Here is a 16,619-nt window from a genome sequence, read left to right as displayed (position 1 = left end):
TTGAGTACAAATTATTTTGTAATACTTATCTACTAATGTAAAACCAATCTATTAATGAGAAGAATGTAATTCTTGTTGAGGTATTAAATTTACTTAACTTGGGTTCGAATTTACTGCTTCCTATCATCAAATTAATTGTAAATGTTTGCCTGTAACAACCATTCTTAGCTTGGTGCCATACAGAATCAGGCCACGGGCCAATTTTGTGAGCCATAGTTTGCCCACCACTGGTCTACATCATAAACTTTTTTTTTTGAAGTCGTTTTCAAGTGGAAATGAATAAAATTATATATTGACTCTTAGGCTTTCCCAGACGCGTGCATTTTAGAGATCAAAATGACCAAAGAAATCAATCCACTAATTTTACTAATGAGCAAAAAGAATCAAGTTAAGTGGCAATAAACTCCTAGATTTTCTATTTAACTCTATTGGTATTTCCTTTCTACCACATCTTCCTCAAGATGGATTTTTCATTGTGTGTCCACGGAAGTGGGTTAATGTTATGCAAATAGAATATATTTGAGTAATTAGGAAATCCAACTGGACTAATCCAAAAGGCAATCAATTCATTGATTCTTCCGCCCATGCTTGCATCCATCACTTAAGTATCTATCACTATGGGTTATGTTACGGGAAGTTTGGTAACTTTACAAGATGCTAGGAAGACTGTATGCTCTGGTTTACAGAGGATGGTCCCAGATTACCTGTTGTCCCGGTTTAATTATTAAAAACACTTCCTGTCTCTCCTTAGAGATCCTGGATTAGACAATAAATTATATCTATAATCAGCCTAAATACAAGCAACCATCAGAACTTTTGTTCAAGAGGTAATTACGTGAGGATGTTGAAAGACAGTAGGAGGTTGAAGCCAAAAATTATAAACACTGGCCAGATAATCTCAGACCATCTTTCATGGCCTGGATTGTGGAAATTTGCATGGCTGATTGTGAAAGTTAATTCATCCTGCGCCGGTTAGAAAAGGCAAAGCAAGAAGAAAATTATCTGTAACATTAGGCTTTTATACATTTATAGTTTTAATTATTTTATTTCCAATGAAATGTTACAAATGCTCAATAAGAATATCATTTAAATAAGTCCACTTGAATTGTTTCTTAATATTTGCAGTGAAAGAATTCTATTGTAAACTGGTTCAGATTGATTAAATGCTCAAAGATTTTATTACAAGAGTAACGAAGCTAAAGTATGGGGAGCCATTTCTATATTACAGGGACACTCAAGACATTTAAGCAGTTTTAGACCTGAGCTCAGTTTGGGCAGGTCATAAGGTGATTAAATGATTTAAGAAGTTCTCAGAAGTGGAACAAATTTATTTGGAAAGTTACAACAAAAATTTCACCAAGGCTTTTGGTTTAATTTAGCTGGATAACAGCTGTTTTTCAGGGAAATATAACCTGATCACTTATATGTTAGAGATGACGAATTTAAAGCTGTAACAACATTTGAGAACTGCAAAAACAACACAAGCCATTCACATTTTGTAGTGTAGGACCCTGCTTGTCTATATGCTTCATAAACTGTCAAGTCTTACTGATTAAACGTTAATGGATATTAAAAAAAGAAATCTTCTGTAATCACTCTGCCTTAAGACAATAATTATTCACTTCAGTGTACCCTTCTGGTCTTTTCTGTATACATACTTCTGTAGATAGTGGTAACTCCAATTTATAAATGCAGCTATACTATGAAATGTTTTTTCATAAATTACTGAAGATAATCCCCTTGGTGTCCAGGGATGATTTGAGTCATCATTCTACTGGTCTTTACAAAGGCATGAAGTGAATATTAGCCTAAGCATGAATACCATGCACACGGGTGGACATTAAAAATATATATATTTAAATGATGTGTATATCTCCAAAACAAATGGAAATATTTTTGGATTTTGTATCGTTTTGAGTTATTTAATTGCTGCTGATTTCTGTTGGCATGGAAAATTGTAAATGCACTGTTATATACATGCAAGTATTAGATATTTTGTTGTATTATATGCAAGTATTAGATTATTTCTTCCAAATAATACAGAACTATTTGGAAATATATTTCACAAACTTATAGAAACTGCATTGGGATTTATAAAACTTAAGTTTAATTACTTAGTGACTTACTTATTTCTGCTATTAAATGACCATTGCTGATAAGACCAAAAGAAGATTTTTTTTAATGGGTGATGATAAAATTAATTTTTATGGGTTTATTTTTGCAAAGAGATTCATAATTTAAGGAAATGATCTTGGAAGAATACAGCAAAGGAGTGGGTGAAGCAGGACATGGAAAGAAAGAATCCAAGCAAAGGTGTGATTCCAGGTGATGTCCCAGCCTGATTCCATGGAAAGCTCTGGAGCATGAATAACATCTCAAAGTTTGTTCAGCTTTGGGGCAAAGGAGCTGGACTTTTGTACTCCCACACTATTTAGTTATTGGCTCTGGAGCCCTACAGGAAGCTGGGGTAAATTCTCAGGCCTTTTTGCCCCTCTTTTGGGAGAAGAGGCTTCTGTGTGGATGCTTGGGCAGGGCACCAACAGTATCCTCCACACCCTTGACCTTCACAATGTTAGCATACAGTAGGTAGAACATCAGCTATTCTGATGTTATAGACGAGAAAAATGGCACCAAGCTAAGTTGGCGGACCTAGGCTGTGTTCAAGGGTCTTTACAAAACTTTATGCTGTTATCAATTATGCTAAATTTATCATACGTTTATAATGCCGATAGTTAATATTACTTACTCTCTTTTATTTTAGAGATAATACCCAAAACATATTAAAAGTGATGATGATAAGCTTGACTATCCAGGATACTGATCTTATAGAAAATATGAATCTAGAAAATATTACGATATCCTACTAGACAGTCAGTCTGGAATTGTGTTTCTTAATTTATCATTTGTATTACAGTTAGTATTCATTTCAATAGTTACATACATGCATTATCGGATTTTGTAAGAAATACAGGGAGAGGAATCACTTAAATAATATTGTGTGCCTGTTGAAATGGAGAACCGAATAACCGACACTTTATTGTTTGGGTTGCTCTAATTATGAATGCTTGGTACCATTTACATCCTGCATCATGTATGCACTTGCTGGTGTAGTGCCACTGTGCTCTGAACAGTGATGTTCACACAGTTGGTTCCAGCCAATATTTTTCAGTGAACTAAAATAAGAATTACATGTGGTCAGCTTTTTATTATTGTTAACTACTGATAAACTTTTGGAAATTGATGTGATTTATTTGTTCTTGTAAAAATCTCTCTCTATATATGTATAAAATATAAATTATATAATTGTGAAATAATTTGGAATCTTGGAGAAAGTCTAAGTATAAGATGGAAGCAAACAGCTTTCTTTGGAGAAAGTCTAAAGATATACAAATATTTTCAAAAGCATATAAACTACTAGAAAATATGAAAATAATGAATACTTTTCTATTGTGATCCTTTATCACAAGATCTCTAGGTGTTACTACTGTTCATACCGTTCACAGTACTGGCCTTCATACCCCCGTGGGCAGGCTGAGCAGCGGTAATCGTTGAGGCCTTCCATGACACAAGAAGGGCTGAAACTGCATCAGAAAAGAAAAGATTGGGAAAAGCCTTTTAACTACTTATTTTATAAATTTAAGTAATCCTACCCATTATCTAGATGATTGGAACTTATTTTTAGTTGGTTTTAAAGGCCATATTCGTAATTATTTATGAGGTCCTACTCAAGGGGAAGATATCACAACTAAATACCACCAATCGTAGTCAACATAAATATGGTTGGTTTTTGATGAATTAACAAAGCATCACACTGACCATGTTAAAACTTTGAAATTTTAACAATGATATGACAACCATGAAAATATTAAACATCCAGCAGAAGTGCCCTATTTTTCATGAATCAAAAGAAAAAGGTGACCAGAATTCAGGCACGTTTGCCTGATCATAGAATAAGTACTACTGAATATCTTTCAGGTAAAAAAAAAAGAGGCATAAAAGTTATATAATTTTTTTTCTGAGAACTCAGCCCAAATTGCCACTGGCACTTCAACACGTGAAGTGTGAATAAATGTTTCACTTAAAATAAAAGAGTGCCTTTTCTAATTCACAGATGGATTTCAAACTACATTTTACTCTAAGGACAAAGTAATGTGATTTAGTATGAGGCAAGAAGAAGGGAAAGCTTTCTACATGAAAATGAATGTGCTTTTCTGACAATTTTCTGATCTTTTCTAATAAGTAGTTCTTGTGGAACTTGCCCTGCGTTCACCACAACACTGGTAGACCACAGCAGGTCAGGCTTGCTCCAAGATTTCTGATCACCTTACCCTGCAAAACAAAGACTTGACAACTTGAAAACTCAACTGTATTAACATGGAATTTGGGATGGTTACAAATGTCTCTCAAATGTAAGTAGCGCTGCATTCCCACTGGATGAAACTGCATGGGGCACTGGAAACTCAGGAATACAAAACACATATATTTGTTGCAAAATGGTAATGCTGCAAACGTCATTTTTCTTTTTGTTGGGCTGCTAAACCAGATGATACTGAAAAAGCAATAAAGTGTAGAGACCAGGGCCACAACTCCTATTGGTCAGGTGCCATGAGGACTCTGTTTAACTGTCTTCTAATGCATTCAATCAATAGTACACGAATGAGAATAAACTCTAACCTTTGCAAAAGATGCGAACACGTTGATTGACTACTCACAAGCTCATTATCCAACCCGTTTATTTTTTGCCTTTACAAAAATAGACCCACAAACACATAATTGACACATTCTGGCAAGCCTTTAGATCTTTAATTTAAAGCTTGCTGCTGAGTGCATCTGTAGGCACACGTATACACACACACAAACTCACATACATATATAGACACTTGGAAACAGATTTTTAGACATTTCAAGTGAAACTCTAGAAAGCCAACATCATTAAACTATATTTCTTTACAGTAACATATCTGTTTCAATTACTACACAGGGATGTTATAATTCTCCCTGAATAGCCGATATAAACTTTTTTGAAGTACGCTATTATGGTGGATTAAAACTTTTCTTTATACCACTTACAAAGATTTATGAAGGAGGAAGTAAGAATCACAACCTACTCGAGGTTAGTTTATTCTTTCTGCTCACAACTCCCTCATCTGCTCTCAATTGTCATATTGTCTGCAAGCCCACTCAGAAACCCTTGTGCCTTCTCTCAGTGGCCATCTTTTACATTTCCTTATGTTTACTGATTGCAAACTTGCCTCAACAGGATTTCTAAGATTTAAAGTCTGCTCTTCTGTGTCAATCCCTGTGGATACTACAGTGATCAATTTGCTTCCTGGATGCCGCCTCCTTCTGGTTTTTATCCCCGTTCACTGGCTATTCCTTTGCAGTATCCTTTGCTGGATCTACGTCATGTCATGTTCTTGACCTCTTAATATGCTTCACAGTTCAGTCCTCAGATTTCTCCTATCCTGTCCTCTTTTGTCCTCTCCCCTCTCTCCTAAATGATCTCATTCAGTCTTAAAGTCTTTAAATATTGCGTCTCCCCTAACAGCTCCACAACTGAGCTCCCCCCTCCAAAAAATAACCACTGACCTTTCTATAATTTTCCTCATCCCAGTCGATGGCCATTCTGTGCTTCCATTTGTCTGCTATAAACCACAGAGTCAACTTTATCTCCTTTCTCTCACATTCCACATGTATTCTATCTGCAAAGGCTGCTGGTGTTACCATCACTAACATCATTGCGCTGTCCTGTTCCAAGCCACTCTTGCCATTGGAAGACTTTTAGCCCTCAGGACATTTCGTTACCCACTGTGGCTGCCCTGACTCCAGCTTCTCTCCCCCTCCCCCTCCTTCCCTCTGCTCCCACCACCCTGGATCCTTGTTGTCTGCCAAGCATGGGCCCAGCATGGGTCTGTCTCCTGGCCTGTGTACTTGCTTTGTCCTCTGGCTAGACTGTTCATCCTCAGCTAGTCTCATGGCCCTCTCCATGACTTCATTCAACTCTGCAGAAGCCTCATCTATTTGTGAAGATCTGCATCGAGTACCCTAGTCACTAAATGGCACCCCAGTCACTAAATCCTCTGAGGCTGCTTTATTTTTCCCGGTAGCCCTTTAATTATCTATAATACATTCTATATTGATTTGTGTTTTTTTCAGTTTTATTGAAGTATAATTGGCAAATAAAATTGTAAAATATTTAGAGTGTACCTGTGATGATTTGATATACGTATATAAATTATGAAAGGATTCCCACTATCTAGTTAATTAACACATCTGTCATATCATGTATTTACCCTTTTTTTTTTTGGTGAGAATACAAGTTCTACTCTCTTAGCAAGTTTCAATAATACAATACTGTGTTACTAACTATAGTCACCATGTTCAACATTAGAGCCTCACACCTAATTCATCTTATAACTGAAAGTTTGGACCCATTTACCAGCTTCTCCCACTCCCCAGCCCCTGACAATCACCATTCTACAGTCTGTTCCTACGGATTTGTTTTTGTTTTCATTTTTTAATATTCCACACATATGTGAAGACTTGCAGTTTTTGTCTTTCTCTGTCTGGCACAAATTGCTGATCACATTTGGAGAAGAGCAAGAAACTCAACTTTGCATCATCGTAGAAGGGAGGAGAGTGCATTGAGCCTGGAAAGAGGGTAAGATTGCAGAAGTTTCTAATACTTTGCTAAAATATCTGACTTTTCCTTAGGTAGGCAGTGAAAACCTCCTGGGGGTATGCGAGCAATGCTGCACTGTCACAATGGTTAAAAGCCGGAAAGAGATCTCGAAGACTTGAACTAACGCATGAAAGAGAGTTTGCAATCACTCAGCACACTTGACCCTTACTTTTCATTGACTCACAGGTTGAAGTCATTGAAGACAGGCAGCTCAGCCTCCTACGTCTATATTTCAGAATCTATATTTATATCTCAGGGAAAAGAGCCTCTCTTCTTTGCCCTGGCTGGTTTCTTTGTTTGCATTTTCATCCTTCTCCTCTTACCATGGGTCTTTGCTTTGCTAATTAATACTCCAAGCTTTAGGTGGTGATATTAGTGGGTCATGAGACCACTTTAGTGAGTTTTGACTAAAATTTCTTCTAATAACGCAAGAGGATAAAATTGAATAGTAAATACCATAATACAGATACTATTATATCTATATATCTTATAATAAAATATTACCAATTATATTATGTCTTATAATACTATCTATTAATATAGATATAGGTATATAATATAGATATGTAAATATCTATACACATCCAGTTTTTTGTGTACTATGTTATGATGAAAAAAGTATTTCTTACAGTGGTTGAAATCAATAAAATTTGAAAGCCACTGAACTAACCACTTTGATTTGGTATTTTGATTCTTACAGGGTCTTTTGCATAAAATATACACTTAAATTATACAAATCATATAAAGCAGAGATGGAAACATACTTTTATTTTTAAGGAAGATTGGCCCTGAGCTAACATTCACTGCCAATCCTCCTCTTTTTGCTGAGGAAAATTGGACCTGAGCTAACATCTGCACCCATCTTCCTCTATTTTATATGTGGGATGCCTGCCATAGCATGGCTTGATAAGCGTTGCTGGGTCCATGCTCGGGATCTGAACTGGTGACCCCCAGGGCCACCAAAGGAGAGCACGTGAACTTAACCGCTACACCACCAGGCCAGCCCCTGAAAACACACTTTTTTATAGATCCTGTTTACGTATCAAAGGAGTACTCTTTTTTTCCCTTCTTGAAATTTCTTAAAGCTGTAAACTCACACCCTTGTAACCCAATGTCTGACTCCAGGGTTGATTGTCAAAATTCACCAATGACCCTCACAGTTAATTGCCACCATATGTTCTCAGTCTTCCTTCTTCAGTCTCCATCTGAAGCTCATTCACTGCTGCTCTTCTCTCTGGTGGTGTGAGTGGCAGTGTGGCCTCAGCAACCTTGCCTCCCTGACTGCTCCTGTCTTGGCTCCTCCTTCTCTTCTGGCTTCCCTAATGTAGGTACTCCTGTCTTTCCTTCTTTCCATGTGCTGCCCTTGGTAACATTACCCTGGGAAATCTTATCCAACTTTAATTCATTTATTAACATATCTCCTCCTTCATCTGCCCTTCCAATTTTCAGACTTCCATATCCTGCAGCTATTTGTGTATTTCCATTCAGACACACCCTTCACGTCACTTTGAACCTACTTGAAACATAAATTGTCTTTCTTCTGCAGCAGCTCTCTCCTGGTTTCCCTATTTCAGTTAATGGCACCATCATTTTGGGGGTCAACATGGCTGAAAACCTCCGGCTTCTAACCTCTCATATCTAATTAGTTATTAGTTCCGTAGGGCTGCATTCAACAATTTTATCACATCCAACCCCTTGTCTCCATCCTTGTTACTGTTACCTACCTTCAGGTTCTAATTATCTTTTGCCTAAGCTAGTGCAATAGCTTTTTAATCAGTCTCTTCTCTTCTCTTATTTGTCTGTTTCAATTCATTATACTCTATTATGAAGTCTTCCTAAAGTGTGGCTCTGATCACATTAACCTTTTTTTTTTAATAAAAACTTGTAGTGTTTCCTCATTACATAGAAAATTAAACAGCAATTGCTTAGACTGGTATTCAAGGATTTCTACAACATGGCCTCCATTCTCCCATTCATTTTCATCTGCAGTTACGAAATTCTATTTGTGTTCCATGTTGCAAACTCTTTTACTTACTAGTTCTTCAACGTGCCTTGTGTTTTCTGTTTCTAAGTTTTTCCTCCTATAATTTTCTGCTATCTCTACCAGTAAAAACCCTTCAATCTACTATTTAAAATCTATTTTAAATACTACTTCTTTTAATATGTTCTTGAAGCTTCCAAAATCAGGTGTGGTATTATGTGCCTTTGAATTCTCTTTACATTTTAGTTGACTTCACTTAAGACACTTGTTTTATTGCGAGCCTTTCCAAGAGATGTCATCCTTCTCTTTTGTATCTCTTGTACATTTTGTTATACTTCACCCCATAGGAAATTATCAACTAGTTATTGAATTTTTCTAAAATTTAAACATTCTCTTGTTTAAATCTGGTTGTCAGAGGGAGATTAGGGAAAAGAAAATGAAAATAATATTTTTCATACGCCTACAAGTTGGTGCTTGGAGGAACAATAAGATCATGTATTTTATCCTCATTAATATCCTACTTACCTAAAAATTTACATTCAGTACCCTATAAAAGACTTGTGATTCTGTTCAACAAGAAAAGGAGCTTGCATGAAAATGCTTTCAAAATGTATACAAAGCCAAAGATGGAGAAAAAAACCTGAGTGGACACAGGTGGAAATATCTCTCCATCTGAGTTGCTTTGCGGTTCTTATATGTATGAGATAAGGTGTGCAGGATCCTAATTCTGAACAAACTGCCCTACATTCTTTTCAAAAGCAAATTCTTAGAGAAAAACTGCCCTATCCTGTAGAGATTGAAGTCTATAAATCACTTAGCACAAAGTATAGATTCCCTGAGCAAAAAGGTAAATGAAAACACCTAGGGGTTTTCATCAATATATAAACCCATGCAGAATGTTCAGACGGCACTAAATAAAATATTCCAGAGCTTGTCTTCACTTATGGCTGTGTTTCCATGGTACCAAGCTCGGACCATTTTAACAGAAAGGGGGCAGTGATTCTTGGAGATATTGACTTATTTTGGAGCATAATAATAAGTCACTCTGCTTTAACTGCACTATTTTTTGATTATTTTCTTGATGATCATTTATCAATCATGAATTAAACACACAAAATGAGTGGAAACAGCCACAAAAGTGATACAATATGCACCCAAACAATCCTTCATAGATAAATTTATGACAGAATTATAAGCAAACACTAGACTTTTATAAAAGTTTATAAAATTATGCACATTTGTTCATATATCATTTATTTCATAAACATACTTATGTTAATATTGGCATTTACACTTTTATTAATAAGTATTATTTACTTGGGACAGGGTTTTAAAGGAGAAATGGACCACAGAGTATTATGTGCTCACTTTTGCCATGTTATTATAGTGTTAAAAAAAGTCTCTAACTTAAATTGAGATTTTGTCTACATGGAAAAAATAGCCAAATCATAGAAAGCCCATGTGCTACACAGATGGTGTTACTGATTGGGAAATATGGTACTATTTCTCAATCTTACTTGTTGCTGGAAGAAATCAGAGGGCAAGCACATCGCTGACAGTCACTTGGCAATCCCTTGACAATTCCATAGTATCCGACAGCACACCGTTCACAGAAGTCACCAGCAGTGTGATGTTGACAATTCTGTTAAGGAAAAGGGAGATGTTTGTTTTTAATTTAATGTGAGTTAGAATGTAACTTGTCACATAGCTCCCCACCTATGAGTGTGTGTGCTCCTGTGAACACACACATACACACATCGTCAGAGAACGCAGTTCTTAATTTTTTTGAAGATTTTATTTTTCTTTTTTCTCCCCAAATCCCCCCGGTACATAGTTATATATATATATTTGAATTGTGGGTCCTTCCAGTTGTGGCATGTGGGATGCCACCTCAGCATGGCCTGACAAGTGGTGGCATGTCCACGCTCAGGATCTGAACCGGTGAAACCCTGGGCCCCTGAAGCAGAGCACGCGAACTTAACCACTCAGCCACGGGGCCAGCCCCTAGAGAACTCAGTTCTTGATATATGTCTTTTTAAAGATGCTCTTTCATCTGAGAAACTAATACTGAGTTGTCGTAGCTACATTGACAATAAGAGTTTCTGTTCTCTTTTTCCTATGTCAATCTCTGTATAGATTTTTCTCTTACTCTAATCTGGGGAATAGACTTCACAAATTTCTAAAGTTTATTATATCATCTGGCCATTTATGCTTCTTCTCTACAAGGTGCTAGAACAGTGCTAAAGATCCTGGGACCTTTGTGCATGCCCAGCAGTGGGCTTTCTGAAACCAAACCAAGATGGAGAGTAAAAATGTTTAAAGGAGCAACAATAGGAAAAAAAGAAGGTCAGCCTAGTTACCACATTAAGAATGTTACTCATCTAATTCTCACCAAATGTTGATGGGTCTTAACGGATAGAGAGGACCCAATCTGAAACCAGGAGCCTCAGGTCCATATGCTGTTTTTCATGCTTGCGTAATAGAGACCCTTGGGCAACATGCTTTAAGACATTTCCACAGGAAAATGAGAATAGTTTCAGAATTGCGGGAAACAGTTTTGAAATTAAAACTCTCATAAAGTAGAGTTATATTTAACACATAGCAATCATTCATGCCATAAGGACTTAGGAAGAGCCACCTGCCAGGCACTGAGACAGGCACTGAGAGGAATCAAGTGAGGGAAAAAGGCAAAATAAGACACTATTTCTACTTTGGGAAAATAAAAAAACCCTGACAAATAAGAAATGTGGCAGCAAGAATGCAGCAGGAACTGTTATGAGTGGAAATGTGACCCTTGACTTTGGGAGTTAAGAAAAAGGAGGAAATAGAAGGAATTTGGAGTTGGATTTTAGCCTGATTTTGTAAAACAGGATTTGGAGTGATCAGAAGGGTGACTTCTAATAAACAATATCCAAAGAAAAGTTGAGAAGCAAAAAACTCAGCAACAAAATAGATGTACCTGTTCGTGAACCCATCTCCTGATCAACTCAGCTGGAGCCACAGACACACCTGCAGGCTCCATACTGACCTTGGACCACATGCCATACGCTGGGCTCTTTGTTTCATTCAATCAAACAAGAAGTACATACTTACTTTTCATGTGTCTTCTAACGGCCAGACAATGTTTCCTGTGGTATGTGTGGTCACTCACGACGAACAGTAACTAAAGTCACTTCCTCTACAGACACTGCCATGGAATTTTAATCTATTTTTTAGAACTTCTATTCACTCTTTTTGAGAATTTGTGCTATTCTCTGGGACAAAACCATAACATTACCACAATGAATTTTAGACCATTGGTTTTTTTCACGTTTTTGGTGCTATGTTTAAAAATAAATTGTATCACTTACAGATGATTTTATAACTCAATGTAAAATGGATCCAGTGTTCCAAATGGTAGGATACAAATCTCACATATTCTAATTCTCTACCTCACTCTCAGCAGATGATAGCCTCTATTTTCAGAGAAAAGGAAGCCTTCATTTGGGTGCCCCCTCAGCTTCCTGCCAAACAACTCACCATCTTGCCTGCATGACTTTCCATCCCTTTAACGTTTACTTCTGTCCACAGGAAGTGGCCTTTTTTTTTTGAGGAAGATTAGCCCTGAGCTAACTGCTGCCAATCCTCCTCTTTTTGCTGAGGAAGACTGGTGCTGAGCTAACATCCATGCCCATCTTCCTCTACTTTCCATGTGGGTCGCCTGCCGCAGCATGGCATGCCAAGCAGTGCCATGTCTGCACCTGGGATCCTAACCGACAAACCCCAGGCCACCAAAGCAGAACATGCGCATTTAACCACTGCGCCACCAGCAGGCCCTGGAAGTAGTCTTTTGTCCTTTATGTAAAGCTGCTTTCTTCCTAGACTGGTTTAGGAAGGAAGCCCTCTTGCCTCTCATTTTCTCCAGCATTTGCATTTTCTCCCTCTTTGTTGGCTTATTCCCATTAACATTTGAGGTTGGTCAAGACTTTTCTATCTTAAAAATATCTCTGGGGTCTCAAGTCCCTTGACAACTTCCATCCTATGTTCCATAAGCTTCTTAAAAGGATTATTAACATTCCTGGTCTCTACTTCCTCACCTCCCATCCACCCTTTAAAGAGGCTTCTGATTTTACCATTGAAACCTAATTCCAGGCTCATGTGGAAGACCTTTGTTACTAAATGAAAATTTACTGACAATGATTGTCCTCATGACACAGGAATTTCCCGAAGCAGCTGGTATTTCCGGCCCCCCTTTCTTTGACATTTTCTCTTCCTGTGGTTTCTTTAATTTTACAGGCTGTTGGTTTTTTCCCACCTCTGGCTGCTCTTTCTTAGCCTCCTTCATGGACTCTTCCTTCCTTTTCTGTTTAGTAAGATTGGTGCCCTTGATTCTAACTTTGGTTCTCATCTCCTTTTTTCCCTATACATTCTACCTTGGTGATTTCATCTATTACTATGATTCCAGTTATCGTCTATGTGCCCAAATTCTAATTTTGTATGTTTAGTCTAGATATCGCTAATGAGTCCTGGACTTAAATTTCCACTGGCAAAAACACCTTGAATTTGAAATGTCAAAAGTTAAGCTCATCTTGCTCTAAACCCGCTAATACTCCTGTATTTCCCATTTCATTTGGGGTCACTGTGATCTGCTCACTTATGCAGGCCGGCAGGCTAGAGGCCTCTCTCATCCCAGATATCTGTTTGATCACCGTGTTTCATGATTCTCTTACTTTCTGTTTCTTTACTTCCTTGTTGTTACTATTTTTATCTGGCCACTGTCATCTTTTATCCAGTTTATTAGAACAGCCCCTTAGCCAAAGATCCTGCTTCCAAATTTTCTCATCCAGTGATTTCCCCTCACAGCAATCAGAGCAATCATCCTACAGAATGTATCAAACCATGCCATTCTCTTGCTTAAACACCTGGACTAGTTCCTGTTGTCCTCAGGATGAATTACAAACTCTCTAACGTGGCATGGAAGACCTCTATAATCTGGCGCCTGCTTACCCCTCCAGCCTTACCTCTAGCCACTGCAAGCTTTGCACACTACACTGAAGCCATATAGGATCATCTGAAATTCTCAAATTATGTAAGGCTTTTTCTTACCCCAGGGACTTTTCATATGCAAATCCCCTATTCTGGAATGTTTTTTCCTCCTCTTACCTGACTGTCACCTGTTCATTTCAGCTCTCATTTTAAATGTCACTTTCTCTAATAAACATTCTCTGATGCCCTAAGTCTGGCTAGATGCTCTTCTAGCTCAACACAGTGACTGAAACACGGTAGGCATTCAGTGACTATTTTGAATGACTGTCTGAACGAATGCATCTTCTAGGAAGTATAGGTGAAACTCATCAGGCTTCTTAAGATGAAAAAGGCCAGGTTTCAAGTCTAATGACTTTACAGAAAGGTGGTTCGCAGAGCAAGATGATTTGTCATATTTTGATATTGATTGAAGTACCATAATCCTCTCTTATTCAGCTATCCCAAGGAACCACCGTATTTTAGCAATAAAACAGCCATTCCATATTTAACAGAAGCATGGTGAAAGATAATGTCTCCAAGACAAAATAATCTATGAATTCCAGTCTCAAATCATTCAGCAAGGTGTCAAATGATGCATAAGTGTTAAGGGAGGAGTGCTTTAACAACAAATTTTATAGTTATAGAAATGAACATGTGCCAAAAAATACACGAGATCTTAAACAATAATTATCAGCATTTTGCTTCTGTGAAAAGAAAAGTCACTGCATAATGAATTATTTTATGTAACCTAATGAACATTAATAACTGAATCAAAACAAAGATAATGTTGATCATTACTAAAAATCTAGAGATTCAAAAATATAGTTTGCTTTTCTTATACCTACAATTCTATATAATTTCTTCACAGAGCAAGCAAATATTTTAACCTTTGGACAATCTTTCACAGCGCTGCGGACATCATAAACTCGGTTACCTGAATCAAATGTTCTGGTTAGGTTCACAAACACAACACATAAATCATGATGCTCGTTTTGAAACTTTTTGACATAGACTTTTTATATGACTTTCCTGTCTGCTTTGACATAGTGGACATATTTCTCTTACATAGAAATTAATCTTTAGGAAAAATTTTGTATTTTAGATGTCTAATGAGAAGTTTATGTTCTCAAGAGTGATTATATGCTAGCATATTTTCAATAATAGATTAGAATATATGATATTTATAATTTTTTATACATAGGAAGACTGGTGGTATATATTTATTCTACTAAATCCAGTGACTGTAACATTAATGCTATAGTACCCTAGACCCAAAGTGAGAAGCTGCTAAATCTGACCTTCTTTCCTTCGGGGCAGGCCTCCACACTTTACTTGATACATTATTAAATGCATGAAGTCTTATGAGGCAGCCTTTTCATCTCGTATAACTATAAGCTATGAAGTTTTTCCTTATGCTGAATAAAAATTTGTTTCCCTCTAATTTTCAGTCAGTGGTCCAAGTTCTGCCTTCTGGAGCTATGTGGATTAAGTCTAATTCCTGTTTCCTGGGGAAAGTCCACAAATATCTAAGGAATAGTATTACTTCATTCAGTTTTTTTTCAAGCTAAATATATTTTTTCCAAGCTAAACATTTAAAAATCCTGGTTACTCAGAATTTCTCTTAAAATAAAGATTCTAAGTCTCTACCTGTGATTTTGCAAATATATTGAATGTACTTCCTTGATCTGGATCTTGTACAAATGAATCTGCAGTCGAGTAAGAAGAATTTCACAGAAATTGCTAGTATATGTCATTTCCTCTGTTCTTTCACTTAAACACTAGAATGTAAGCTCCTAGAGGACAAGGCCCATGCATTCTTCATCTTTATAATACCAGCACCTACTACAATTCCTAAACGTTGGAAATATTTATTAACAAATGCCACAAGAATGAATAAACAAGTGAGCCTACCTGAGGTCAGAACCTTTTTCTATCAATTTAATCTTGTTAATTGTGGCTCACAATTCCACCTGTCAGGCTCTTTTGGCTTCTTGACCACCATCCCTCACATTAGGTAACCCTTCCAGCTGTATGTCATCTGAACATTTGACGGATCTCATCCAAATCACTGATACAGACGTTGAACATGACGGGGTCAGACACGAAGCCTGTGCCACATCACTGGGGACATCTCTAGAGATTATTGCAGGTCACAATGTTCAGCAACTTCTACACCCATCAAACTTGTTAACTGATTACCATTTGGCTCATATTTTCAACCTTGTTTCCGAGGATATCATGAAACATTCTGTCAAATACCTATTTAAACAAACTAGAGTTTGAATCACAGATCTGCCCCTTACTGGCTTTTGACTTAAACAAATTGTTTCATTTCTCTCAGGATCAGTTTTTCAACTGTAAAAGAAGAAATAATCTTGTCTACCTCATAAACCTATTGTAAGAATAAATGAGAAAAGTCTATCTCCAGTGGCCAGCCCTGGTCCGGGTACATATATAGAGTTGGTCACATGGTAGCTGTTATTATTTTTGCTGAATTTGAGATATGATGTATCACACTGTCTGATGAATTTGAAATTGTACTGGAATTTGGGAAACAAGTGTCTCAGATATTATATACACAGTAACCCTAGCAATTATTTTGGTATGTTTTATTTTGAGGGAACCTATTCTGATTCTTAATGAGCACTATTTATTAACAAGCAACTGTAGAGTTGACAGATATTGGTTAAGTAAACAATCCTTAAGTTCCACTAGATATCGGAATCAATCTGTTTTTTACATTTTAGTTACCTTCATAAAACCTGGAATGACATTTCACTGCTTTCCTATCCTGTGACAAATTTCATGTTTTCATGATTTTCCAAATATTTTCGTATGCAACTCTTAATCACACTGCAGTTTCTATCAGTACTGTAGAATTTAATTAACCTAGGCCTTCAAAATCAAACTTATTGACTCAGCTTAGAGTGTGTTTACTCTCTCTCAGTCTGT

The 16,619-nt window shown here is 36.9% G+C and overlaps 1 protein-coding gene across 5 annotated transcripts in view; it reads right to left on the bottom strand.

The window, feature by feature from the left end:
* Positions 1 to 16,619, bottom strand: part of LAMA2 (laminin subunit alpha 2) — a 537,163-nt gene that overhangs the window by 143,956 nt on the left and 376,588 nt on the right. For all 5 annotated transcript variants that reach the window (XM_070496423.1, XM_070496424.1, XM_070496425.1 and 2 more), the window contains 2 exons: positions 10,181 to 10,305; positions 3,495 to 3,581 (listed from right to left, as the gene is read on the bottom strand). In XM_070496423.1, the coding sequence (XP_070352524.1) occupies positions 3,495 to 3,581; positions 10,181 to 10,305 (212 nt within the window). The remainder of the gene's footprint in view (positions 1 to 3,494; positions 3,582 to 10,180; positions 10,306 to 16,619) is intronic.

This window comes from Equus asinus, chromosome 24 (genome assembly GCF_041296235.1).
Source record: "Equus asinus isolate D_3611 breed Donkey chromosome 24, EquAss-T2T_v2, whole genome shotgun sequence".
NCBI classification, from domain to species: Eukaryota; Metazoa; Chordata; class Mammalia; order Perissodactyla; family Equidae; genus Equus; species Equus asinus.
The sequence above is the reverse complement of the archived record's forward strand: the minus strand, read 5'-3'. Positions and strand labels throughout refer to the sequence as shown.